Source organism: Pongo abelii, chromosome 12 (genome assembly GCF_028885655.2).
Source record: "Pongo abelii isolate AG06213 chromosome 12, NHGRI_mPonAbe1-v2.0_pri, whole genome shotgun sequence".
NCBI lineage: Eukaryota > Metazoa > Chordata > Mammalia > Primates > Hominidae > Pongo > Pongo abelii.
This window is the reverse complement of record NC_071997.2, coordinates 93459602-93487258: the sequence shown is the minus strand read 5'-3', so window position 1 is coordinate 93487258 and position 27657 is coordinate 93459602. Positions and strand designations below refer to the sequence as shown.

Genomic DNA, 27657 nt, shown 5'->3' with positions numbered 1-27657 from the left:
ATCATTAGTGATTTTTATTTTCTTTATTTGTTTGTACATTCTAAGTTTCTATAACAAACCTTTATCATTTTTTAAATAAGAAAAAAATAATAAAAGTTAGTCCCCAGATTAGTAACATCTGGCACTGCTGAAAGTGTGGAAAATGACCACTGTCTCATACCACTGCTGGGAAGAAAACTTGCTAAATCTTTTTCTGAAGTATCTTGGCAATAAGTATCATAAACATTAAAATGTTGCAGACTACCTGACTCAGCAATTCCATTTCTAGCTATTTATCCAGATGAATTTTTTTTTTTCTTTTTGAGATGGAGTCTTGCTCTGTCTGCCCAGGCTGGAGTGCAGTGGTGTAATCTTGGCTTACTGCAACCTCCACCTCCTCCACAATCCACACCTACCCCCGACTTTATTTATTTATTTATTTATTTTAATTTTTTTTGAGACGGAGTCTCGCTCTGTCCCCCAGGGTGGAGTGCAGTGGCATGATCTTGGCTCACTGCAAGCTCTGCCTCCCAGGTTCATGCCATTCTCATGCCTCAGCCTCAGTAGCTGGGACTATAGGCACCCGCCACCACATCCGGCTAATTTTTTGTATTTTTAGTAGAGACAGGGTTTCACCGTGTTAGTCAGGATGGTCTCGATCTCCTGACCTCGTGAACCACCCGCCTCGGCCTCCCGAAGTGCTAGGATTACAGGCGTGAGCCACCGCACCCGGCTTTTTTTTTTTTTTAAGACAGAGTCCTGCTCTGTCGCTCAGGCTGGACACTGCAACCTCCGCCTCCCGGGTTCAAGCAATTCTCCTGCCTTAGCCTCCCAAGTGGCTGGGATTAGCACCAGCCACCATGCCAGGCTAATTTTTGTATTTTTAGTACACAGGGTTTCGTCATGTTGGCCAGGCTGGTCTCAAACTCCTGACCTCAAGTGATCCACCTGCCTCAGCCTCCCAAAGTGCTGGGATTACAGGCATGAGCCACTGCGCCTGGCCTCCAGATATTATACAGTATACATGCACAAAGATTTATCCATACAAATATTCATGCATCAATTATGAAAGCAAACACTGGTAACAACTGAATGCCCATATATGAATTTTAGTACTGTGTGGCCAAATAATCATTTTGTAGAAGAGCATTTAATAATATTTAAAAACTGTTCACAATACATTTAAGTGACAAAGGGCAGTTATAAAAATTATGGCCAGTATAATTTTATTTCTGTAAAATAGAAAACACACAGTATTATCTAAATGGCAATAGTTATTATCTCAGGATAGGGAGATCATGAGTGACTTCCTATTTTTTATCTGGGGTTATCTATATTTTCCAGTTTGCCTACAAAAAAAAAACTATATTATTTTTGGATATAGAAAAGCCAGTACTATTTTTAACATGCCAATCATAGAAAATTTGGGAAATATAAAAGCAGACTGCAAAGCAGTATTATAGGATGATCATATAAAACATTCACCAAGCACTTAATTTTACTTGTCTCTTAAGAAAGAGGGATTGTGGCCAGGTGCAGTGGCTCACGCCTGTAATCCCAGCACTTTGGGAGGCTGAAGTAGGCTGATCACTTGAGGCCAGGAGTTCCAGACCAGCCTGGCCATTGTGGCAAAACGCTGTCTCTACTAAAAATACAAAAATTAGCCGGGAATGGTGATGGTCGCCTGTAAGCCCAGCTACTTGGGAGGCTGAGGCAGAAGAATCGCTTTAACCTGGGAGGTGGAGGTTGCAGTGTCCAGCATGAGCGACAGAGCAAGACTTTGTCTTAAAAGAACATGGGGGTGGGTGGGGAGGGAGGTGCAGATTGCGGGGAAATATTTGGAGGTTTAATTTTTTTTTTTTTGCAATTTTTGTATATTGCTATTATCTCTATAATCTGAAAACTAATACAGATTTTTAAAACCCCTTTTTTAAAAGGTCTTTGCCATATTTCACTATGCCCTAAAATTATCCTGTTTCTGGACTTTTAGGTTAATTTCCACATTTTCATTATTATAAATCATGATAATGCTGTGATTAAGATCTTTGTTCTCAAACCTTTTTCTGAGTTCATTACATGCTATGATTAAATTTGAAGAAGGGGAATTCCTAGCTCAGTTTGTGTATACTCATCTTAAAGCATTTTGCTTGAAATGCATGCTTGCGTATATAAAGAACAACAGATTCAACTTTCTGTTTCCTAGTTGAAATCAACAAGACTCTTTAGTTTATGGTTTTTAATTTACTCAAAGATTTTCTCATGAGAAAAATGTATTCTCTTTGGAAATACATTCCAGAGTCTTACTTGGAAATAATTTCTCAACCCCAATAGGAGCTTTAAAATCTGGCCTAATACTCTACCACAGAGAAATGGAGGCAATAGGTCAATGTTCATGATTCATTAAGCTAATAATATAGTGGGGGCCGTTTCACTGGTGATATTCTAAGATAGACTTGAAAAGAAAGAAGTCATCATTCCCTGGTTTTGTTTTGTTTTGTTTTTGAGATGGAGTCTTGCTCTGTCACCCAGGCTAGAGTGCAGTGGTATGATCTCAGTTCAATGCAACATCTGCCTCCTGGGTTCAAGCAATTCTCCTGACTCAGCCTCCTGAGTTCTTGGGATTACAGGCATATACCACCAGGCCCGGCTACTTTTTGTATTTTCAGTACAGATGGGGTTTCGTCATGTTGGCCAGGGTGGTCTCAAACTCCTGACCTTGTGATCCGCCAGCCTTGGCCTCCCAAAGTGCTGGGATTACAGGTGTGAGCCACCGCACCTGGCTAATTTTTCTATTTTTAGTGGGATGGAGTTTTACCATGTTGGCCAGGCTGGTCTCGAACTCCTGACCTCAGGTGACCTGCCCTCCTCAGCCTCCCAAAGTGCTGGGATTACAGGCATGAGCCACCGTGCCCAGCATCATTCCCTGGTTTTATCATCTATTCTATTAAAAAGATATATATATAGTGGTGCTTTAAAGACAGTTTCATTGAAATTTAATTGATATGCCATAAAATTCACCATTTCCAAATATGCAATTCAGTGTTTTTTTAAGTCACAGATTGTGCAACTATCACTACTATTTATTTTTTAACAATTTCATCATTCTTGCTTTTTGAAATTGTTTTTCCATTTTATTTTATAATTATTATACATAAAAGTGGCTTCAAACCCAGTTAAATAAGGTAATAAAGAGACATAAGTAATTAAACAAATATGGTTTTGACCACCTATTTAATCTATGTTTACCATTTCTTTTGGTCCTTTAATTTTTTCAAGGCTTCAGTTTCTTTATCTGTAAAATCAGAATTTTGGTGTGATCCCACAAAAGACTCCGTGATTTAAATTCTATCTTTTTATGTAGCATTCATATGACTGTTCACATTTCATGATAATTTTAATGCTGTCACTTTGGTTAGAGTCAAGCCTTGCATATACAGAAGAATATGCAGATAACTTTATTTACAAGTATGATGAGATGTCCACAGAAAGAGATCATTTTGGGCTGGGTACAGTGGCTCACGCCTGAATCCCAGCACTTTGGGAGGCTGAGGTGGTGGATCACTTGAGGTCAGGAGTTCCAAACCAGCATGGTCAACATGGTGAAACCCTGTCTCTACTAAAAATACAAAAATTAGCTGGGCATGGGGGCACACACCTGTAATCCCAGCTACTTGGGAGGCTGAGGCAGGAGACTTGCTTAAATGTGGGAGGCGAAGGTTGAAGGTTGCAGCGAGCCAAGATCATGCTACTGCACTCCAGCCTGGGCGACAGAGTGAGACTCTGTCTCAAAAAAAAAAAAAAAAAAAAAAAAAGATCATTTTGTTATAGTTGGGAGGTAGCCATGCTAAGGACACAGTGTTCTTACACAGTTGTTTTAACTAAGGTTGGCATTAGAGAAATCACAAGTTATCAAGATGTAAAAGTTGATGGGAAATTGAAAATGGCCCAAGCAAGGGACTTGGCTTTAGGGAGTCAGTGCTTACCAACTTTAAATGCAAAAATAAGTTAAAAATTTGGTGGAAATTTTCTGAAATTTTTAAAGGGGCTCTGCCGCTTTCTGGCTACCTCTCTGAACCTGAGATTTCTCATTTGTAAAATGTGGATAACAAAACCTACTTCCTATGTTGTCTGGGAAAGTAAAGAAGAGAAAATAGATAAAGCATCCAGTACAATGCCTGGCATCTGACGAAGGCTTAATGCACTTTAGTTCTCTTGAACCGGTTAATGTACGAAGAACTTAAAGGCAATCAGAAAAGAGGTAATAGTACATGTATGTTGGGGAAATGTTGGTCAAAGGATACAAAATTTCAGTTAGAAGGAATAAGTTCAAGAGGTCTATTGTACAACATAGTGACTCTAGTTAATAACAATGTAATGCATTTATAAAAATTGCTATGAGAATAGACTATATGTGTTCTTACCACACACAAAAAGATAAGTATGTGAGGTAATGTATATGCTAATTAGCGCAATTTAGCCATTCCACAATGTATATTACTTCAAAACAACATCTGTATACGCTATGTATTATTTTTATTCATTAATTAAAAAGTAAAAATAGTATGTATATGTAACTATGATATTTGCATAAATGGGTAAAATTAAAATGAGTTGAAAAAGCCATAATTTAGCTCTATTATGTATTAATGATTTGTATTTCAATATATGATAGCTGCTTTATATTTAGAATATTGATTTAAATTATTTCTTTCCTTTTTACTACATTAGGTTTGAGATTTCTCCAGTTATTTCATGCTTCTTCCCTGTTTTGATGCTGTGAAATTCCCTAAAATATTAAACTGCATTGGTCATTATTGTTCTAAGGGTTTAGAATTTCTGACAATTAGAAAAAAAAAAAAAACAAAAAACACTAAGTTTGTCCAAGATAAAGTAAGTGATAGTTAGCAAGTTCAGATAAAATTCAAAATACTGTAAATGATGTTCTGGGACTTTTACATACTGAGAGAGTGCTGGAAAATCTTCTGGCAGTGTTGCTAGATGGAGCCTTCTTGGGACCCTGGCCAAGGATTTACTTTAATCCTTAGGAATTTCGCAATTTGAAATTGAAGTTTCAATTTCACTTGCATTTAATAGCTATGCACATTCTTCTTTGTCAATGTTATCGATCAAAGGGCCTGTTGTGCACTTATTAGGTAAGAACAGCATTCTTCCTCTTCGGAGTGGTGTCCAGCTCATCTATTTATGGCATGCTATCATATGGCAAAAAGGAGTTGAAAGTGCTTACAAAGGCAAGACTGAACAGCAGCAACAACAAAACAAAAACCAAGCCCAGTGTTGAATAACAAAACATCTTCTACCTCTATCATTGGCTTGCTTAAAAAATAAAAGCTGGGCTTTTTCTTGCAAAGCAACTACACCCTCAGGATCCATTTGCCACTGTAGTGCTAGCAGCTCTCCACAGCAGACAAGACGGAGAATGGAGATCTCAGAGCAGATCAGGAAGGTGGAAAGATGCTGTACTAGTTTCTTCCCTGTGAAGCGGGAGGAGCGCGATTCCTAGCCAGGCCCTCTCTCTATGCTCACCTCTCAATTCAATCTGCAACAGACCTGAGAAAAGGAGGGTGGATGGGGACACAGGGGCAGGACAATAGATGGATGACAGCTGTTTGTTATGTCATTTTATTTAATTAATTAATTTTTTTTTTGAGACAGTCTCACCCAGTTGCCCAGGCTGGAGTGCAGTGGCATGATCATGGCTCACTGCAACCTCCGCCTCCTGGGCTCAAATGATTCTCCCACCTCAGCCTCCCGAGTAACTAAAATTACAGACACTGGCCACCACACCTGGCTAATTTTTGTATTTTTTATAGAGATGGGGTTTCACCATGTTGACCAGGCTGGTCGAACTCCTGACCTCAAGTGGTCCACCCACCTTGGCCTCCCAAAGTGCTAGGATTACAGGCGTGAGCCACTGCCCCGGCCTGTTACATCATTTCACAAAGTGTCTTAGCTGGAAGAATCCTTAAAATCATCTAATGCAGCTCGATACCCCTTATTACAGACTGAGGGGCCAGCGAGAGAAGCGGACATACCCAATGCTGTGAGGTTAGGTAGCAGAGGTGGCCCTAGATCCCAGCCAAGGTGTTTTCCACTTTCCTACACTTTGATGGATCTCTTTGGAAGAACAGACGGCTAAGGTCTGAGTTGGTAAATTTCCAAAGCAGACACGGTTTGCTATAGGCAAATTTCCAGCATCTCTGTTTCTCTCTTGTGGTGCCCTCCACTCCCAACCCCTAAGAAAAGCCCCAGTGCCCTCCTGTTGCCCTGTGGTCACCCAACAGTCCTACCACCCCAGCCCCACATCCATTTTCTCAGCATACCGATGACAAACAGCTCTTGGGAAAGCTATCTCTTTAAAACTGGTACTTAATCTCCCTAATCTTCTCAGTGGGATTGCTTTGAAACTCTAACTTCTAATTACATTCTAATTTTTAAATGTTAAATATTTAAAGCAGAACGAGAAAGGGATTTTTAATCTCTTCTAGGCCAACCAGTCAATAGTGCAGATTTAGTTATGGTCTTGCTCAATTTTCAAGTCAAAAAGGGCTCAACAAGAAGGGAAAAGCAAGCTGGTATGCAGATACTTTGTTGTAGGTGGGAAGTACTGTGAGCTCTCAGGGTGTGAACCCAGTAGAGCTCTCAGGAGTTTGGAGCAGTAGCAGCCCTGGGTTACATCTGGAAATTGTATTTAGAAATTGAAGAGGGGAATTCCAATGAATGCCTTGAAGTCAATTCATGACTAAGAACGCTTAATTAATTAATTAAGACAGAGTCTTGCTCTGTTGCCCAGGCTGGAGTGCAGTGGCACGATCTCGGCTCACTGCAGCCTCCACTTCCTGGGTTCAAGCGATTCTCCTGCCTCAGCCTCCCAAGTAGCTGGGATTACAGGCGTGTACCACCACACCTGGCTAATTTTTATATTTTTAGTAGAGACAGGGTTTCACCATGTTGCCCAGGCTGGTCTTGAATTCCTGACCTCAAGTGATCCGCCCGCCTCAGCCCCTCAAAGTGCTGGGATTACAGGCGTGAGCCACTGCGCCTGGGCAAGAACCCATAATTTAGAGGGAATATTTGATGGAGTCAATTTTGGTGAAGGATTGTTTTTCCCAAATGGGATTACCTTTAAAAATAAGAAGGTGTACAGCATCCAGAGAGATATCAATCTTTAAAATATATTGTAGGGATTTATTTGAATTCAATCTAAGGTTATTTTCAAATGTAGTTTATATAAAATAGCGCTAGTTTTTGCAGGGAGTTCTTATATTAGACACAATGAAATATAGAGTGATTTTCTCTGATCTGGAAATTGTAGGTAGTAGAAGGGGGAGATTAGCAAATTTGGGAAGAAGGAAATTGGATAATGGAACCGATCTTTGTCAGAGCAGAGAGTAGAATACTGGGGATTTGATGAAGGATGAAACTGATGAATAGGAAAGGGATTCAAATCCAAGAAAAGTAGATATTAGCTGGAGAGGAGAGTAATTAGGAAAGAGGAGGGAGGAACAGTGGAAAAAAGATCTTGAAATGGGGACTTCTTCAAGATAAATAACAGGTAGGGATTTTTTTTTTTTTTTTGAGGCAGAGTCTCACTCTGTCGCCCTGGCTGGAGTGCAGTGGCTCAGTCTCAGCTCAGTGCAACCTCCAGGATTACAGGTGTGTACCACCATGTCCAGCTAAATTTTGTATTTTTAGTAGAGATGGGGTTTCACCATGTTGTCCAGGCTGATCTTGAACTCCTGACCTCAAGTGATCCACCCTTCTTGGCCTCCCAAAGTGCTGGGATTACAGGTGTGAGCCACCACACCCTGCCACAAGCATGGATTCTTTCTAGCTAGTACTTTCTTTTCCTTTCTTTCTTTTTTTTTTTTTTTTGAGACGGGGTCTTGATCTGTTGCTTAGGCTGGAGGGCAGTGGTTTGATCACAGCTCACTGCAGCCTCCATCTCCTCGTCTCAAGTCATCCTCCCACCTTAGCCTCCCTAGTATTAATAGTTGGGACTACAGGTGTGTGCCACCATGCCTGGCTAATTTTTTCATCTTTTGTAGAGATGAGGTCTCGTCACATTGCCCAAGCTGGTCGCCTCAGCCTCCCAAAGTGCTGGGATTACAGGCGTGAGTCAGCACTCCTGGCCACCAGCTAGTACTTCTAATGGTTCCTTTTCTATTTTTTTCACTGCAACTATTTCTCAAGGATTAGAACTGAATTTTCTTCTTACTCATAGCACTTCCTCACTGCCTCAGGAAAATAAATTGCTCATATGATTTTAGTGGCCAGAATATACAGCTTTAATTAAAATTTGTGTTTCTGAGCTGAGTGCCATGGCTCAAGCCTGTAAACCCAGCACTTTGAGAAGCCGAAGTGGGCACACAGCTTGAGCTCAGGAGTTCAGGACCAGCCTGGGCAACATGGTGAAACCTGTCTCTACTAAAAATACAAAAATTAGCCAGGCATAGTGGTGTGCATCTGTAGTCCCAGCTGCTTGGGAGGCTGAGGTGGGAGGATGGCTTGAGCCCAGGAGGCGGAGGTTGCAGTGAGCCAAGATCATGCCACTGCACTCCAGCCTGGGTGACACAGCGAGACTCTGTCTGGAAAAAAAAAAAAAAAAAAAAATTGTGGTTCTAGCCCAGATCGCCTATCCTTTCCCTAATTGTTTTTTACACCTAATCACTATAAGAAACACAATGACTGTCTAATAGACGCAATATTAAATTTGTTTTGTGTCTTCCAAACCAAAAATGTTTTTTCTTCAAAACTTAGTGATACCACCCCAGCCACTCTTCTGCCTGTGATCATTCCAATCCCTCAGGAGATCTCTTGGAGTCATAGTCAGATTTATTTCGTGATGTTCCTGTTGGTGTTTCCTTTAAGTTTTCTGGTGAGGTCTTATGTCTTTCAGGTTAAGCTTATTAGGCTGTTTCCTCTTGGTGGCTGCGTATCCACTGAGGGCTGATTTTCTCCAGGTGATAGTGTTTGCTAAACAATAAGCAAACTTTTTCAAAGAGTGTCAATGAACTAAATTGGTGTAAAGAAAATAACCTGACATTTTTTTTTGCTGTAAGATAAGAGCCTTTTCATATTAGGAATGTAAAAGCCACCAAATGGAAGATACAAGCAATTGGGTAAGATGAGGTTTCATGCTTCTTGGGGAGGGAACATGGCAACTACTGCATTAAAAAAAATTCTATGAGGGCGCTTATGGTAGCTCTTGCCTGTAATCCCAGCACTTTGGGAGGCTAAGGCAGGAGGAGAGCTTGAGGCCAGGAGTTCAACTGGCCTGGGCAACATAGTGAGAACCCCCATCTCTACAAAAAAAAAAAAGCCATGCCCAGCTACTTGGGTGACTGAGGTGGGAGGATCACTTGAGCCCAGAAGTTTAAGGCCAGCCTGGGCAACATAGTGAGACTCCTGTTCCTTCAGTTTTTTTTATTTTGATACTGAATTTTGCTCTTGTTGCCCAGGCTAGAGTGCAGTGGCACAATCTTGGCTCACTGCAACCTCCGCCTCCTGGTTTCAAGAGATTCTCCTGCCTCAGCCTCCCAATTCACTGGGATTACAAGCGCCCGCCACCACGCCCAGCTAATTTTTTGGTATGTTTTAGTAGAGACAGGGTTTCACCATGTTGGTCAGGCTGGTCTCAAACTGCTGACCTCATGATCCACCCGCCTTGGCCTCCCAAAGTGCTGGGATTACAGGCGTGAGCCACCGCGCCCGGCCCTTGAGACTCCTGCTCCTTAAAAAAGAAAAAAACAAAAATGGAAGTTTCCTTTTAGGCCACTGTGAAAACTTGAGCAAATTTCTTTTTTCTTTTTTTTTTTTGTTTTTTTTTTTGAGACGGAGTCTCGCTCTGTGCCCAGGCTGGAGTGCAGTGGCGCGATATCAGCTCACTGCAAGCTCTGCCTCCCGGGTTCACGCCATTCTCCTGCCTCAGCCTCCCGAGAAGCTGGGACGACAGGCGCCCGCCACCACGCCTGGCTAATTTTTTTTTTTTAAATATTTTTAGTAGAGATGGGGTTTCACCGTGCTAGCCAGGATGGTCTCCATCTCCTGACCTCGTGATCCGCCCGCCTTGGCCTCCCAAAGTGCTGGGATTACAGGCGTGAGCCACCACGCCTAGCAAACTTGAGCAAATTTCTAGCATGTGTTCATATATTTGGTAAAATACAATGTTTGGACCATTTCTTTAATACACTGCTTTAGATTTCCCCTATATGGTGCTCACACATGTTTTATGAGACCCTTGGAAGTATAGCAGCCTTGACTGGGTAGGTGGTGAGGACAGACTCCCTAGAATGTACTTAGAGTTCTAGGTTAAATAACATCAGATCTTATGCCTTATCTTAACTGTGCATATTATTTGGGAACGTGTTCAACTGTAATGCAATCTAAAAATATACTCTGTTTTGGCTGGGCACGGTGGCCTGTAATCCCAGCACTTTGGGAGGCTGAGGCGGGTGGATTGCCTGAGCACAGGAGTTCGCAACCAGCCTGGGCAACATGGTGAAACCGTCTCTACTAAAATACAGAAAATTATCCAGGCGTGGCGGTGTGTGCCTGTAGTCCCAGCTACTTGGGAGGCTGAGGCAGGAGAATTGCTTGAACCTGGGAGGCAGAGGTTGCAGTGAGCCAAGATTGTGCCACTGCACTCCAGCCTGGGCAACAGAGTGAGACTCTCTCTCAAAAAAAAAAAAATATATATATATATATATATATATATATACTCTATTTCAGTTACGTATTGCTGCATAACAAATCATCCCAAAATTTGGTGGCTTAAAACAATGATTTATTATTTCTCACAATTCTGTAGGTTGGCTAGGCTCAGCTGGGCAGTTAACCTGTTCCACTTGGTGCTGGCTGGGGATCCTTGTTTGGCTATATTTGGCGGGTGGCTGCGTGGAGTTGGAAGGTCCAGGAAGTCTTCACTCATGTGTCTGGCCCTTTAAGTGCTTCTCCAAGGGTCTCTGTCTCTCTCCATGTGGTATCTTAATAGTCCAGCCTAAGCTCTTTTGCAGCGGGGTAGCTGGCTTCCCCAGAAAGGGAACAGAAGCTTCCAGGCCCTCCAAGGGCTAGGTCCAGAAATGGCACAGCATCACCTCTGCTGCATTCTGTGTGCCTCAGGAAATCACAAGGCCAGCTTGGACTCAAGGTAGGGACAGAGGAGGACAACTTCACCTCCTGATAAAAGGAGTGGCAAAGTATTATTGCAAAAGGCATGTAGGCTAGGAGAAATTGTCACAGTCATCAATGGAAACAATCTGCTATGCTCTTTTTAACACAGACGCCATTAAAAAGAATAAAAGCGGAACTATTAGTTCAAAAGAAAATAAAAGAATTGGAGCATATTTAAATAGTGACCTCATTCATTATTTTATAGTTGTTTTTCTCTCTTTTGATCATCAGTCTGAGTTTGGTCTTCAGCCCTTTTCACCTTTTACAACCCACAACAGAAATTACTGTGATAGCCTGGAAATGAAGATGCAAGAAAGTTTCATATCCTGTAGCTTCAGTATTATAAGGGATCAGATAAATATTTTGATAAATTGAAAGAAAAAGAATCTTACAGCCTCAAAGTAAAGTTGTAAAGATTTTCTCAAGGATAAGCATCTAGTTAGTTAGACTGGAAAATATTTTGTTAGTTTTTCCATTTGTAAGAATTTCCAACCCAAGGCACACACAAAAAAAGTTTGCCATGCCAGCTGTTCAGATATTCCAACCAATAGGAAATTAAATAACAAGTTGTGGAATTTACATATGAAGATGACAGTTTTTCTCATTTAAATACGAAGTATTAGAAAATTAATGAATAGCTGAGTTGAATAGAAATTAGGGGACAGAAATATTTCTTTTATTAAAATAAGCTAAAGAACATAGTCAAGTTATATATACAAATATAAAGTCGCCAAAATATTTAATCTTATATGTGGGTTTTCAGAGTATCTTAAGCTAAATTTTTAAAAACCATAATATTATGTATATTTAACATAATAAAACTAAAATTGCTTTTAGTGAATTGTTTCTAGTAGTTTAAATTACGATTAGGCTAATTATCAATGTTAACTAACATATAGCTACAACTTCAAGTGATTTGAAATATACCTTCTTCTACACAAATATGTTCTAAAATAGTAAATGGACACACAGAATCTTCAATATGACAATATTTAGACATATAATCAATGAGTAGTGTTCGTAACAGAAAGAAAAATTTTAACTTTAAAAATACAAGTCATTTATATGCCTGTTGAGTAGGATTACCAATTCTCAGCTTGAGCAAATTTTGGGGTAAATTAAAAGCTGACTGAGCCAGGCCGGGCGCGGTGGCTTACGCCTGTAATTCCAGCACTTTGGGAGGCTGAGGCAGGTGGATCACCCAAGGTCAGGAGTTCAAGACCAGCCTGGTCAACATGGTGAAACCCCGTCTATATATATATATATTTTTTACCCCGTCTATATTAAAAATACAAAATTAGCTGGTGTGGTGGCTCATATCTGTAATCTTAGCTACTTAGGAGGCTGAGGCAGGAGAATCACTTGAACCCAGGAGGCGGAGGTTGCAGTGAGCTGAGATAGTGCCATTGAAACTCCATCTAAAAAAAAAAAGAGAGCCTGAGTCCTTGTTTTTTTTTTTTTTTTTTTTTTGAGATAGAGTCTCACTCTGTTGCCAGGCTGGAGTGCAGTGGTGCGATCTCAGCTCACTGCAACCTCCGTCTCCTGGGTTCAAGTGATTCTCCTGCTTCAGCCTCCCGAGTAGCTGGGACTATAGGCGCATGCCACCATGCCCAGCTAATTTTTGTATTTTTAGTAAAGACGGGGTTTCACCATGTTGGCCAAGATGATCTCAATCTGTTGACCTCGTGATCCGCCCGCCTTGGCCTCCCAAAGTGCTGAGATTACAGGCACGAGCCACTGCACCCGACTTGAGACCTTGCTTTTGAAACAAAAATGTATACAATTCAGATATATCTGTAAAATTTAATTATCATTTACTGAAACTACTAAAAGTGTTGCTGAAGTTAAAACTTGATTAAATGTTCTTCCTTGATGATATGCATCATTTCCAATTCTTTGATGAAAACATCAAAGAATGATTACATATTACTCTGCATTTTAAAAACACACCTATTTTATTTACACTCATTAAAATCTAGTGATAATTAGCTTCAAAACCCACTTTCATTTAGAAAATGTAACCTGTGTTAGATGGTTGCCTGTAAACTATTATTGGCTTGATGGAGCTAGTGGGGTGTAGTCGTGTGTGTGTTCGCATGAGTGTGAAAGCAAGGCAGGAAGACAGAGATGAGAGAGAGGAAGATAACTCCTGGCTCCTGGCTAGATCATAAACACTACAATTTTATCATGGTGTTGTTAATGAAAAACACTCTCTAGAAAGCCTCTTGTAGTGGGAGATATGACCAGGATACAAACACTGTGTGCCATAGAGAATCACAGAAGTTTAGAGTTGAAAGGGAGACTTAGAAATGATCTAGCTTCACTACTCTCTTACTTTCCAAATGAGAAAACAGCAAAGTTACAGAAGGCACAGAAAAGTTAAATGCTGTGTCAAGGATACACAGAGAGTTGCAGTTTAGACCTAGAACCTAGCTGTCCAAACTTCCAGACCAAATGATTTTTCTATTTATATTCTCTAATGACCACTCTTATTATTTCATTTTATTTTTTGAGACAGGGTCTCACTCTGTCACCCAGGCTGGAGTGCAGTGGCATGATCTCAGCTCACTGCAACCTCTGCCTCCTGGCTCAAGCAAACCTGTCACCCAGGTTGAAGTGCAGTGGCACAATCATGGCTCACTTCAGCCTTGACCTCCTGGGCTCAAGGAATCCTCCCACTTCAGCCTCCCAAGTACAGGCCCATGCCACCACTCCTGGCTAACTTTTGTATTTTTTGTGGTAGAGACAGAGTTTTGACATGTTGCCCAGGCTGGTCTCAAACTCCTGGGCTCAAGCAATCCAACTACCTTGGCCTCCCAAAGTGCTAGGATTACAGGCGTGCACCACCATGCCTGGTCCTAACTACTACTCTTAAACACCTTTAGTCTTCTACTAAAACAAGAATGAAGTTGTTAATTTTCATATAAAACAAACAACACTCCAGCCTGGAGACTGAGTGGGACCCTGTCTCCAAAAAAAAAAAGAAAAGAAAAAAAAGATAAAACAAACAAACACATATGCAGAACATTAACTTGTGAGTGGCATTTTATCTTTATGTCCTAAAAATCTGTATCTTTGTGATGAAGCTAACACTGACTCCCCAGTGTTTAGTTTTTCTTTTTGTTGTTGTTGCTGTTGTTGTTGTTTTTGAGACAGAGTCTTGCTCTTGTCACCCAGGCTGGAGTGCGAAGGCACGATCTTGGCTCACTGCAACCTCCACCTCCTGGGTTCAAGCGATTCTCTTGCCTCAGCCTCCCGAGTACTTGGGATTACAGGTGCCTGCCACCACGCCTGGCTAATTTTTGCATTTTTAGTAGAGACGGGGTTTCGCCATGTTGGCCAGGCTGGTCTCGAACTCCTAACCTCATGATCTGCCCACCTCGGTCTCCCAAAGTGCTGGGATTACAGATGTGAGTCACCACGCCTGGCCTTCCGGTTTTTTAAGGATATTAATGTTTGCAAAATTTTAGGATCATTCCTCTTCTGGTGGTATTTTTTAATTAAAAAAAATATTTTTTTTTGAGAATTCTGTGACCAGGATTAGAAATCAATAGTGGTGACAAATGACTAAGAAAGTGCTAACTTTTTTGAAACTTGTAATTTTATGGCAAGTAAGCTAAAGGAGCACAAAACGTCTTCAGGTCAGGCTAATTCCTGTAATCTCAGCAGTTTGGTAGGCCAATGTGGGTGGATCACTTGAGGTCAAGAGTTCGAGACCAGCCTGGCCAACATGGTGAAACCCCATCTCTACCAAAAATACAAAAATTAGCTGGGCATGGTGGCACATGCCTGTAATCCCAGCTATTCGGGAGGCTGAGGCAGGAGAATCGCTTGAACATGGGAGGTGGAGGCTGCAGTTAGCTGAGATTATGCCACTGCACTCCAGCCTGGGCAACAGAGAGAGACCGTCTCAAAAAAAAAAAAAAAAAAAAAGATTTTCAAAATAACCTTAATTTTGTGGTTGGGAAATCTGCAAGTGCAATGAAGAACCATGATACACCTAATTTAGAAGGAAAAAAAAAACCTACTTTCTGTTTCAACTCTTCATTCCCCGAGAACTTACTTTTTACCCTTTACTCAATCATCTCCCTTATCCCAAGGATTCAAAAGCTTCTTGAATACAACTTTTCAGCAATTCAGTCTAGTTGAAGTAATCTTCAAAAAGTGATCTCCTAAAAGGGCTTTGTGGTTGGGGCAAGTTGGAACAATTACATTCAAATATCACCAGGACTGAAATAGAGACTAAAGACAGAGCCCAAGCACATAGGCCTCCAGGGCTGAGAGAGGTCTAACGAAATGTCCTTTATGTTGGAGCTCTAAGAATAGGCAAAGTCGGCATTTTGAATGGCCTGAAAATACTGTGAAAAGCAAACAAACTAAAAAACAAACAAACAAAAAACTGTTTGGAGACCCTAAGATACGTGTGTGTGGAAAGCCTGATAAGATACGTGTGTGTGGAAAGCCTGATAAGATACGTGTGTGTGGAAAGCCTGAGGAAACCAAGGCGGGAAGGGGCCACAAAGAGGCGGAGCACAGAGGAGTGTTCAGGCGGCGTCACTCACCATGATGGCACAGTATTTGGACAGCATCAGGAAGGAACTGCATAAACAAATTAAAAGGCTTGAAAGTTGGCATAAGTAAGACAGAACCCAGGTGATCCAGAAACTGCACAAGAGCCTAACAGAAACTCATAATTACGGGATCAAGTAGGCTTCGGTGAAGAGTCCGGGACAAGACTATTTGCTAAAGATAAAAAATGCATTACACAGGCTGGGCATGGTGGCTCATGATTGTAATCCCAGCACTTTGGGAGGCTGAGGCAGGCGGATCACGAGGTCAGGGGTTTAAGACCAGCCTGGCCAACATGGTGAAACACCATCTGTACTAAAAATACAAAAAAAATTAGCTGGGCACGGTGGCACACACCTGTTATCCCAGCTACTGGGGAGGCTGAGGCAGGAGAATCGTTTGAGCCTGGGAGGCAGAGGTTGCAGTGAGCCAAGATTGCACCATTGCACTCCAGCATGGGCATGACAGGGTGAGACTCTGTCCCCGCTCCAAAAAAAAAAAGAAAAAGAAAAAGAAAAAAAGGCATTGCACAATTTGGGAACCAGATGCTGAAGAGCAACTGTTGTTCATGGGCTGAAGGGTGTGAGAGAATTTGTGTAGTACAGAGGTGAAAGATATGTATTTGAAACAGGAAGGAGTTACAGCTTGAGACTTGGGACCCTGGGCAACGCAGGCAGCAGCAATGCTATGCTGTGGCCTGGGCCACCCAGGGACAATTAAACAGGCACATGGCATCAGAAACTGATTTTTCTTTTCTTTTCTTTCTTTTTTTTGAGATGGAGTCTTGCTCTGTTGCCCAGGCTGGAGTGCAGTGGTATGATCTCAGCTCACTACAATCTCCGCCTCCTGGGTTCAAGTGTTTCTCCTGCCTCAGCCTCCCGAGTAGCTAGGATTACATGCGCCCACCACCACGCCAGGCTAATTTTTGTATTTTGAGTAGAGACGGGGTTTCACCATGTTGGCCAGACTGGTCTCGAACTCCTGACCTCAGGTGATCCGCCTGCCTTGGCCTCCCAAAGTGCTGGGATTACAGGCATGAGCCACTGTGCCTGGCCTGTTTATTTTTCTTCATGGTAATATGACTATATTAGAGCATTTTTCTAAGCATTAGATGCTCTCTCCTGTCCCCTCCCCAGTGACACCTAAGTGATGGATTTGTCTGAGAAAACAAAAGAGAAACGCTAGTTTGAATTAATTTTTTAATGCAAGCAAAAATAAGGAAAGACAGTCACTCCACCATCCCTGCCAAAAACTTCGTTGTTATTTGAAACATAATTACAAGCAAAATGGGCAATGGAATACTGTCTTATTTTCTGCATGTGTATGTGTATATCATATTTTATGTGCGTATATATGGATATGCATAAATATATTATCTGTATAGATACATAATATATAGAGATATATATTTAGGATAGCTAGAGCAGTATGAGTGGTTTGGTAATAAGAAGGCTTAAATGAAAAACATTATGAAAGCTAAAAATAAATTGTTCAGGAAAGTTGCCTTTTATCTTTTATTTCTCATTTTCTTTGCACCCATGGTATCGTCCTGTTAAAAATGCAGGAAACCGGCGGGGTGTGGTGGGTCACACCTGGAATCCTTTGGGAGGGCGAGGTAGGCAGATTGCTTGAGCCCAGGAGTTTGAGATCAGCCTGGGCAATATACCAAGACCTTTTCTCTACAAAAAATTAGCTGGGGCCGGGTGCGGTGGTTCACGCCTGTAATCCCAGCACTTTGGGAGGCTGAGATGGGTGGATCACGAGGTCAGGAGATCGAGACTATCCTGGCTAACACAGTGAAACCCTTTCTCTACTAAAAATACAAAACAATTAGCCGGGCGTGGTGGTGGGCGCCTGTAGTCCCAGCTACTAGGGAGGCTGAGGCAGGAGAATGGCGTGAACCTGGGAGGCGGAGCAGCTTGCAGTGAGCCGAGATTGTGCCACTGCACTCCACCCTGGGCGACAGAGTGAGACTCCATCTCAAAAAAAAAAAAAAAAAAAAAAAAAAATTAGCTGGGCGTGGTGGCATGTACCTGTAGTCCCAATTACTTGAGAGACTGAGGCAGGAGGATTGCTTGAGCCCAGGAGGTCGAGGGTCCAGTGAGCCACGCTTGCGCCACCCCAGCCTTGGTCACAGAGTGAGACCCTGTCTCAAAAAGAAAAAAAGCAAGAAATATACAAATTTGAAAAGGTATATTCCTGATAACAAGATGAAAATAAGAAGGCCTTACTTAACAGGTTATATTTACACTAAGAATGTAGGCCAGATCAGATCAGCTCACTTAAAAAGTCCTTCCTTGCTGGGCGTGGTGGCGCACTCCTGTAATCCCAGCACTTTGGGAGGCCGAGGTGGGAGGATCACTTGAGCTCAGGAGTTAGAGACCAGCCTGGGCAACATAGCGAGACCTTATCTCTACAAAAAAAGTTAAAAATTAGCCAGGTGTGGTGGCACCCGCTGTAGTCCCAGCTACAGGCTGAGGTGGGTGGATCACTTGAGCCGGGGAGGTAGAGGTTGCAGTGAGCTGTGATTGCGCCACTGCACTCCAGCCTGGGTGACAGAGCAAGACCCTGTCTCAAAAAAAAAAAAAAATCCTTCCCGTGAACAAAAAGCTATTGTTTAGATGTCATAATTCCTTATTAAATGGATGCTTCTACATAACTGAATGAGATTCTCCGGGAGTTTATGTGTTTCTAAATGCGGAAGACTTTTAGACATGAACATAGGATATTATGTTTCTTCAATAATAATATATCCTTAACTCTTGGTGCTGGACATAGAAAATTTCTGGAATAAAGTGTATTTGCAAAATTTGACAACATTCAGTTAAGTATGCCAGACACAGGAGCAGAAATGAGTTAACAAAATACTCTTTAATTTTTCCTGATAGGAATATCACTGATTGTGCCTTTTTGCCTAACAGTGATAGCCCTATGCTATTATTTTATATGAGCTCCTTGTTAGCAAACTAAAAGTACTTTTAAATATTCTGCATCATTTTTGATGTCCACGATAAAAGGCACCTAATATGGTGCTGCAAAATTTATAATTTTAAGTATATATTTACAAATACATGTATATACGTATGTGTATATACGTATGTGTGTCAAGTTTAGTTGGGAAAATATATATATATGTATATACATAGGTATGTCAAGTTTGGTTGGGAAAATATCCCAAAGTAAATTCAGCTCAGTTATTGAGGGGTTTGCTTTGCTTTGTTGTTTTGTAAGAGATATGAAATAATATTAACTGAAAGATAATCTTCCCGCTCTTGTGTTTACAAACCAACCTGATTAAGATGCACTCACTAGTTTTGAGCTGTACAGTTTCATAGAGGCTATGGATGCAAACGTTTGCAAGAGAGTACTGGCCATGAGCTATTTAGACAACACATCCAGGAGGATCGGCTTGGGTCCTGAGATGACTTAGACAGGAGGAGAAAAGGATAAGGAATGGTGATATAGCAAAGGACAGCAGACGACAATTATCCGAGGGCGTTACTGATGAGGATGGCAATTCCTTGTCGTTGGTCCACTGTTTGCTCTGTATTGGAATTTGTATGTAATTTTCTCTAGCTAGCTTTAAAAATAGAATCATCAATGCCTCATGAGACAGACAAAGGAGAGCCTGCCGTGGAATCTAGAGATAAACCTGAATGACTTTTCAAGGTTCCCTTTCTACACCAATATAAAAACACAGAACAAGATACCAGCATTACTCAACAGACCTGGTTACAATAAGTATGAATTACAATGCAGGAACATATGTCATTTCTTACACAAACAGTGAGGCAGCCTATTTGATATTGCTTTAAGAAATTATGTGGTCAGCTGAAGCAAGATGACACATGTAAATCTTTTTCATAAATCAAAGTATAAGCTCACAAATTCTCCATATAAATAGGCTCAGGAGGGGCTGCTCTGATGAAATTGAAAATGTCTCTTCCATATGTGCAGTTTTAGGCTTTATAACATTTAAAGAAAATATTCTAAAAGATAAAGTTGGCATGTAAAAGCACGGGGAAAGGAATCAGCAATGATCAGAGCAAAACAATTCTAGAAGGCATCTTAATTTTCATATGGCTCATTTGCATTTGAAACACTGAGAATTCCTATCTCACTTGTACAAAATGTGTACATATTAAATTACTTTGCACTTGAAAGAACATTTTCCTAAATGTTTGGAAGATGATCAAATTTTAACTGGAGGACTTGTTTTCTTCCATCAGGTGTGGGGGAGATGTGGCTTCCTGGTATGAGAGGCAATAGTTGATTCTAATAGCAGAACAAGACAAAAATAAGAAAGTAAATTGAAAACAATTCCTATTTGTACAGTTTGATTGAAAGATGATAAGACAAGCGGATACTTATGGTACAAAGATGTCAAAAGACATCAATTTTAAAATTAAGTAGGGTTACCTTTCCAAAAATTGAGATTCTCTGATACCTGAAAATTAGGTTCTATTACTTATTCTAGGATACCCATGGATATACTACTATTTATTTCAGTACACTTAATCTGAGTATCTAGTCAATACTTTAAAGGTAGATGCCCATCAGCTACTATACAATAATTCCAGGAGACTACATTGTACCCATCTCAAAAAAATTATTTGTTTTTTGGACACCATTTCACTCTGTTTCAGCCTGTTGCCCAGGCTGGAGTGCAATGGTGCAATCTCGGCTCACTGCAACCTCTGCCTCCAGATTCAAGCGATTCTTGTGCCTCAGCCTCCCAAGTAGATGAGATTACAGGTGTGAGCCACCATGCCCAGCTAATTTTTGTATTTTTTGATAAAGACAGAGTTTCATCATGTCGGCCAGGCTGTTCTTGAACTCCTGACCTCAGGTGATCCACCTGCCTCAGCCTTCCAAAATGCTGGGATTACAGGCGTGGGCCACCCACCTGGCCTCAAATTTTTAATAGCTAGGATATTGGCAGAATAGCAAAGGCTTAAAACCTCTTTACTATCAACTTTAAACATTATTTAGTCTTAAGGAAACCACAGTGAATGAAAAGATTTTTTTCTGTAACATTTATTTTCTGATACGGTAAAATATCTAGGATTCAGGTGTGTCTCCTGAAGGAAAACCAGAACTTGAAAGGCACCCCTGTCTTTCTCTTGGCCTGGCTCCCTGGGCACCTCACTTGAAGGAGACAGCTGCTTAGGACCGGCCTCATGTAGGTGCTACAGGGGGACCCACCATGCAGCGGTGGATAGAATGCAGTTTACAGAGGATGGAGAACATGGGCTGATGTCTGTAAATGAGATTCTCTAGGTGCATGCTGCCTTTTGTGTTTCTTTCCTTTTGCTGCCTCTGGGCCTTTTGGAAGGCCTTGTTCACAGTCCCTGATCTGTATCAGCTGGGTTACAGGCATTGAAGGAAGGGTAGCACAGCTGTAAACCCAAGCAGAGAGCTGGAGCTGTGAAGGGAGAGAGCACCCAAGCCCTCGAGGCAAGGCAAGGTCTGTGACAGATTCCCAGGTAGACAGTGATTAGGGCAACCAGGAGGCCAGCTGGGGCAGCTGACACTGTGCAACCTCCCAGGCCAGTGTGGGGGGGAATCCAGTGAGTTGTTCTTTTTTTTTTTTTTTTTTTGAGATGGAGTCTTGCTCTTGTTGCCCAGGCTGGAGTGCAGTAGCACGATCTCAGCTCACTGCAACCTCCGCCTCCAGGGTTTAAGCGATTCTCCTGCCTCAGCCCCCCAAGTAGCTGGGATTACAGGCGCCCACCACCATACCCGGCTAATTTTTGTATTTTTAGTAGAGATGGGGTTTTGCCATGTTGGCCAGGCTGGTCTCGAACTCCTGACCGCGTGAGCCACCCGCCTCGGCCTCCCAAAGTGCTGGGATGTTTTTATTTATTTATTTTTTATTATTATTTTTGAGATGAAGTCTCACTCTGTTGCCCAGGCTGCAGTGCAGTACACAATCTCAGCTCACTGCAACTCTGCCTCCCGGGTTCATGCAAGTCTCCTGCCTCAGCCTCCCAAGGAGCTAGGATTACAGGCGCCCACCACCATGCCTGGCTAATTTTTGTATTTTTAGAAGAGATGGGGTTTTGCCATGTTGGCCAGGCTGGTGTCAAACTCCTGACCTCAAGTGATCTGCCTGCCTCGGCCTCCCAAAGTGCTGGGATTACAGGCGTGAGCCACCGCGCCAGCTGAGATGTTTTTAACAGGAGAGTGTCCTTTTACACACAATTCACACTGTCTTTCAGATTGCTCCCTCAGCGACCTTTAATTTTTTTTGTTGTTATTTAAGTATAAGCTGCATTGGGCTTGATTTGCAAACATTTAATAGCAAAAGGTAAAATGGCCCATGTAATCAAAATATGGATACCTAGAGATTTTGGATACACAGAAATGATTTAACATTTCGTCTTCTGGATTAGTTTGATTTTTCTCTCCCAACAAACTTCTATTTTTACTATTAAAAGGTTGGGAAAAGACAACACTTTCTTCCTTTATGGAAAACATGCTAATGAGAAGACAAATGACTGAAAATTAGATTGAAGATGAAAGATTAAGCAAACGCAAACTGTGAAAATTGCTAGCGTCTGATGAAATTGGAAATTACCAACTCAGTTTATTATTAGGCAATGTTCGTCTACTTATTTATTTTAATAATATTAAGGACCTTCTATGTGTCAGATACTGTTTCAGGTGCCAGGTTTACAAGGCGAGAAAAAGCCCTGAACCAAAACAAACCTATTTCCATGGAGTTTACGATTTAACTTCAAAGTTTTCTGAAAGCAAGTGAAGGACAGTCACCTGATAAATTGCAGAATTAATGTTTGTCATAAGAGTCACCATACTGTTCTGCAATATTGGCCCATTGGGTAGAATTTGGTTCCCAGACGTCTGGGTTTCATTCCTTTGTACCTGGCAGATCTTGGTTTTGAGAAAAAGCCTAGGAAAGGCAGACTTAGGTGCCTGCTGTGGGTGAAAAGATGGAAGAGTCAAGTTACCTTTATTGCACATCTGGAGGCTACAGAAAGGCACTTGGATTCCTTTGCAATGCTGGCAAAACTCAGTCCTGTTGGAATCAGCATTTTATTATATGAAGTTGTTATATTATGGGTATACGATCTTGTGGGTGGGATATCCAATCAGAGCAGCCAAAGAGTTGTGTAACGATTTGATTCAGGTGTGTTCAGAATAAGATTTTGCAATAATCTTGATATTTTCATAGTTCTATGGTTTTATTACATCAATTACCAATATTTATTAAGCTAGACAAATACAACTACACCAGTACAAATGAAAGGTCTTGGTGTCCACCTTGTCTCACTTTGAAAGGCAGACAAACAAAAACAAAAATGGAATTCTTTTTATAGCACTTTAACTTTTGAGCGGAAGTACCTGCTGGCGTCTTCTGTTTCTTCCTTCATTACGTGCTTTTCTTTTAATTTGGTCCTCTTGAAAAGAATCAAAGTAGGAGCTCTCCAGGAGTTGGGAACAGGTTAATCTGTCATCTGGATTCATCTTCAGACACCCCTTTGGAGGAAGAGAACAGCAAAGAAGATGTTAAGGGAGGGGCTCATTCTGTCACCGTGCCCACAAACTGAATAACTTGTTAGCATAAATATGAGTTTAGAAAATCTTCAAGTCTGTGTATTATCAAGTAGTTGGAGCTTGCTAATAGCTAGGATTGCTCTTCTTTTTGCTACTTCAAAGTCTTTTGAGAGCAGAATGAATGGATGGTCAGTGTCTCTCTGAAAGAGGCTACCTGTAGATCCGGTGTTCCCACCAATGACATTTTAAAATCACCGCTGAAAGCAAATCGTTTATAGCAGTCTGCAGAGTGTAGTCCCTGGACTAAAAACATCGGCGTCACAGGAACTTGCTAGAAATGCGAAGTCTTGGGTCCTATGCCCCGCCTGCCAAAGGGAATCGAGGCACTGGAGGTGGAGCCCGGCAGTTTGTGTTTAAGAAGCTCTCTGGGTGATTCCGATGCCCATATGCTCAGGTTTGAGAACCACTGGGTTAAGGAGACGACTGAGGAAGTGAGAACCTCAGTCATGAGAATGAACCTGAAACAAGGACAAATTGACTATATATTCATATAAAAATAACTACAGGCAAAACAGAAAAGGTGACATTATGACCCTTCTATATTTGAGACCATTAGAAGCCTCTAGGTCGGCTTCTGAGAGTGGGCAGGAGTATCACAGCAGAGGGGTCAGTGGGGATCCTGACACAAAGAGGTTTTCTCTGAGAAACACTGATACTCCAGCCAGACCGTGGGACTTTGCCCATCAATAAACACAGACTATGATCCATAAAGAGCAGCTTTAAGCCAGACCTGGTGGCTCATGCCTGTAATCCCAGCACTCTGGGAGGCCGGAGGTCTAGACCAGCCTGGGTAACATAGTGAGACCCCATCTCTCCTTTATTTGCATTTTTAAAAGGAGCAGCTTTACAATACCCAGGCACAGATGACCTGACAATTATTACCTTCCATCATAAGAGAGAAATAAGGCTCACCACCATCACATTGTTCTGAGGCATTCTCAAGCCCACACAATTGCGTTGCCTGAGGCTGCCCCAGCCGGGCACTGCCCTGTGGTGTCAGTTCCTCCCTGACCCCAGCTGACCTCCGATCTCTGAGATCCCTGAAGCTGCCTGCCCCTAAGCAGTGTCACCTGGCCCTTGGCGAGGGATCTGATTAGTCCTGTTCTTCAAGAAACAATCCTGCTCAGTAAAACTAGACTTACCTGTCCCTCCATGTCAACTGCCTGGTCCAAGCAGATGACCCCTAATTAATGACCCATGCCATATATCAACTCCAGCTGCTGCTGGAAAAGCATTCTCCTCAAATCCTGTCAGGGCTATAATCAGGAGAGAAAGACTTTTTTTTTTTTTTTGAGACAAACTCTCATTCTGTCACCCAGGCTGGAATGCAGTGGCGCCACCTCAGCTCACTGCAAACTCCACCTCCCAGGTTTGAGCGATTCTCATACCTCAGCCTCCCAAATAGCTGGAATTATAGGCATGCACCACCATGCTGAATACATTTTTGTATTTTTAGTAGAGACAGGTTCACCATGTTGGCCAGGCTGGTCTCAAACTCCTGACCTCAAGTGATCTGCCCGCCTCGGCCTCCCAGTGCTGGGACTACAGATGTGAGCCACTGCACCTGGCCAGAAATACTATTTTGAATACAAACTGTGATAGTCTCTATTTCTTTATCACTCTATTCTGGCTTTTGCTTCCACTGTTCCATTAAAGTGGCTCTTGTTATTAATACCTCTGACCTCTACTTCCATATCCTTCAACCCATGATGTATTTTGAATTCTCTCTCGTCTCAATAGTATTAGACACTACTGGCCAAGCCCTCCTTGAAACTTTGTTTCTCTTTGGCTTCTCTAATCTCTCACTTTCCTTGCTGCTCCCTCCTGGCCACTCCTTTTCAAACCAGCCTTTGCCAGTTTACCTTCTTCTCTACTATGTTCTCCACTATGGCTGGATAAAATTCCTCAAGGCCAAATCCTAGCCACCCCTTTTTTTCTCATCTGTTCTTGGTTTCGGTGATCCCTTTGCTGCCTGTGGCTTCAATTATCAAAGTTTACCAGAGATTTCCACATCTACAATTCCATTCCAGACCTCCCCTATGAACTCTAGACCTGCAGGTGCAACTGCTTACTTAACATCTAGCTCGAGGTCCCTGTTATGGGTTGAGTTGTGTCGCCGCAAAAATATGTATGTTGAAGTTCTAAGTCCCAGTACCTCAGAATGTTAACTTATTTGGAAATAAGGTCTTTGCAGATGTAATTAGTGAAGACAAGGTCATAATGGCATGGAGTAGACCGCCTAACTCAATTACAATTGGTTTCCTTATAAGAAGAGGGAAGATGGTGTAGACAGACACACAGAGAGAATGCCATGCTATGATGGAGGTAGAAATTGGAGTTACATTGTCACAAGTCAAAGAATGCCTGGGGCTATGAGAAGCTGGAAGAGGCAAAGAAAGAACCTCACCAAGAGTTTTCAGAGAAAGCCCAGACCTGCCAATACCTGAAAAACCAATACAGGCACTGTACCCTTGCCACCTCTTCTACTTTATTCCCCATATATCCATCATAATTAAGTCCTATCGGTTTTCCTTTCAAATATATCTTGAATTTATTCACGTTGATTTTATTTTTTATTTTTTAAAGATGAGGTTTCACTGTCGCCTAGGCTACAGTGCAGTGGCACAATCATGGCTCACTGCAGCCTTCAACTCCTGGGCTCAAGCAATCCTCCCGCCTTAGCCTCCAAGTAGCTGGGACTAAAGGCAAGTGCCACCATGCCTGGATAATTTTTATTTATTTTTTATGTTTTGTAGAGACAGGGTCTGACTTTGTTGTCCAGGCTGGTCTCAAACACCTGGGCTTGAGTGATCCTCCTGCCTTGGACCCCTAAAGTGCTAAGATTACAGGCATGAGCCACCATGCCCAGCCTCATTCATGTTTTTATATGGGCTTTCAAAACTATTGAAATCTAGTCCATCACTAAATACCCATGAATTTTCATTTTAAAGAACATTTTTAGATTCTTAGAAGACACTGCTAATGCTGAGCTCTCGCCATGGAGTCTGAGCTGGAACAATGTCCTGCTTGATTAATTCTGAAGCATTGAGATGAGCTGAGTAGAATTGAGGCTTCTGAGTCCTTGCCTGCCTGGATTAATAACTTTTTGTATATCAAGAAACTGAAGAATTAATCAGAGGTGTTCCCTGTAGATGTGCTCCTAACCCAGAAAACGTCTTGAAGATGAGAGATGAGAAATCAAAACTGTAAAGTCCAAGTCAGGATCCTTTTCTTAAATCCAAACTTCAAATTTCACAGAAAACGCTCCAATAAAATTTCTAATAGTCTATAGTCTTCTTCTTGATGGACCAGCTGAAGCTGATATAGGGATAGGATGGTCATGACTATGGAAATAAATGAGTAATAAATAAGAAAGATTGTGCTCATGGTCTCATTTTAAACCTAATGAAGAGAACACAAAAGACCTGCCATAGATTGGCCACTGCATGCCACCACTCTCCTTGACTCTGCCATTGCCAAATACGCCATCCACCTGAGCAGTCCCTGCATAGGTTATGATTCGGTCCCATGGGATAAACACCAGTTATGGTAGCCAGTACTTATTTGCCATTAAAGATGTCTTGGGCCGGGCACAGTGGCTTACGCCTGTAATCTCAGCACTTTGGGAGGCCAAGGTGGGTGGATCATGAGGTCAGGAGATGGAGACCATCCTGGCCAACATGATGAAACCCTGTCTCTACTAAAAATACAAAAATTAGCCCAGTGTGGTGGCACGCACCTGTAGTCCCAGTTACTTGGGAGGCTGAGGCAGGAGAATCGCTCGAATCTGGTTGCTGGAGGTTGAAGTGAGCAGAGAAATCCAGCCTGGGTGACAGAGCAAGACTCTGTCTCAAAAAAAAAATGTCTCAATTGCAAAGAATTAAAGTCTTCTTTCATCTAACATGGGGCGGGAGTCTATAAGATAGTGTGTGGCCCATGAAACAGCACAATCCTTGATGCACTGAGAGGATTCTTGGGTCTTAGGTTGATACTTATGGGTCCAAATAAGATAGTTGAGTAACAAACCTAGCTTCATCTAAAACCTTAGGCAGCCAACCAGGGCTTTTCATCTTTGGAGATGAGGAGAGGGAACTTGTCCTACATCTTGCAGTTTTCATGCCCCAAAGTTGCTTTCCAGGGAACTACAGGTTGTCTCTGGCTTCCATCTGAGAATTCTTTGGGCTTGCAGTGCTTGATGCCTCCCTTCTCCCTTGAAGGTTTTGCTAAATTGCAGGTGGGTCAGAACAACCTGTCAAGAACAAGGTCACGGAACTGCGCTTCTAGGACAGGACCTGCTGAGTGCTGGGTGAAAGCAGGTCTGGGCAGTAAGATAGGGCAGAT

General features: G+C 42.0%; 1 protein-coding gene across 5 annotated transcripts in view; it reads right to left on the bottom strand.

Moving 5' to 3' along the window:
- The window catches only part of CDKL4 (cyclin dependent kinase like 4), a 95160-nt gene that overhangs the window by 5141 nt on the left and 62362 nt on the right, over positions 1-27657 (bottom strand). For 4 of the 5 annotated variants that reach the window (XM_063713453.1, XM_024242564.3, XM_054547632.1 and 1 more), the window contains exon 9: positions 23104-23238. In XM_063713453.1, coding sequence (XP_063569523.1) covers positions 23104-23238 — 135 coding nt within the window. Of the gene's footprint in view, positions 1-22317; positions 22678-23103; positions 23239-27657 lie in introns of those variants that run through there. The other variant, XM_054547636.2, reaches the window with a different exon arrangement.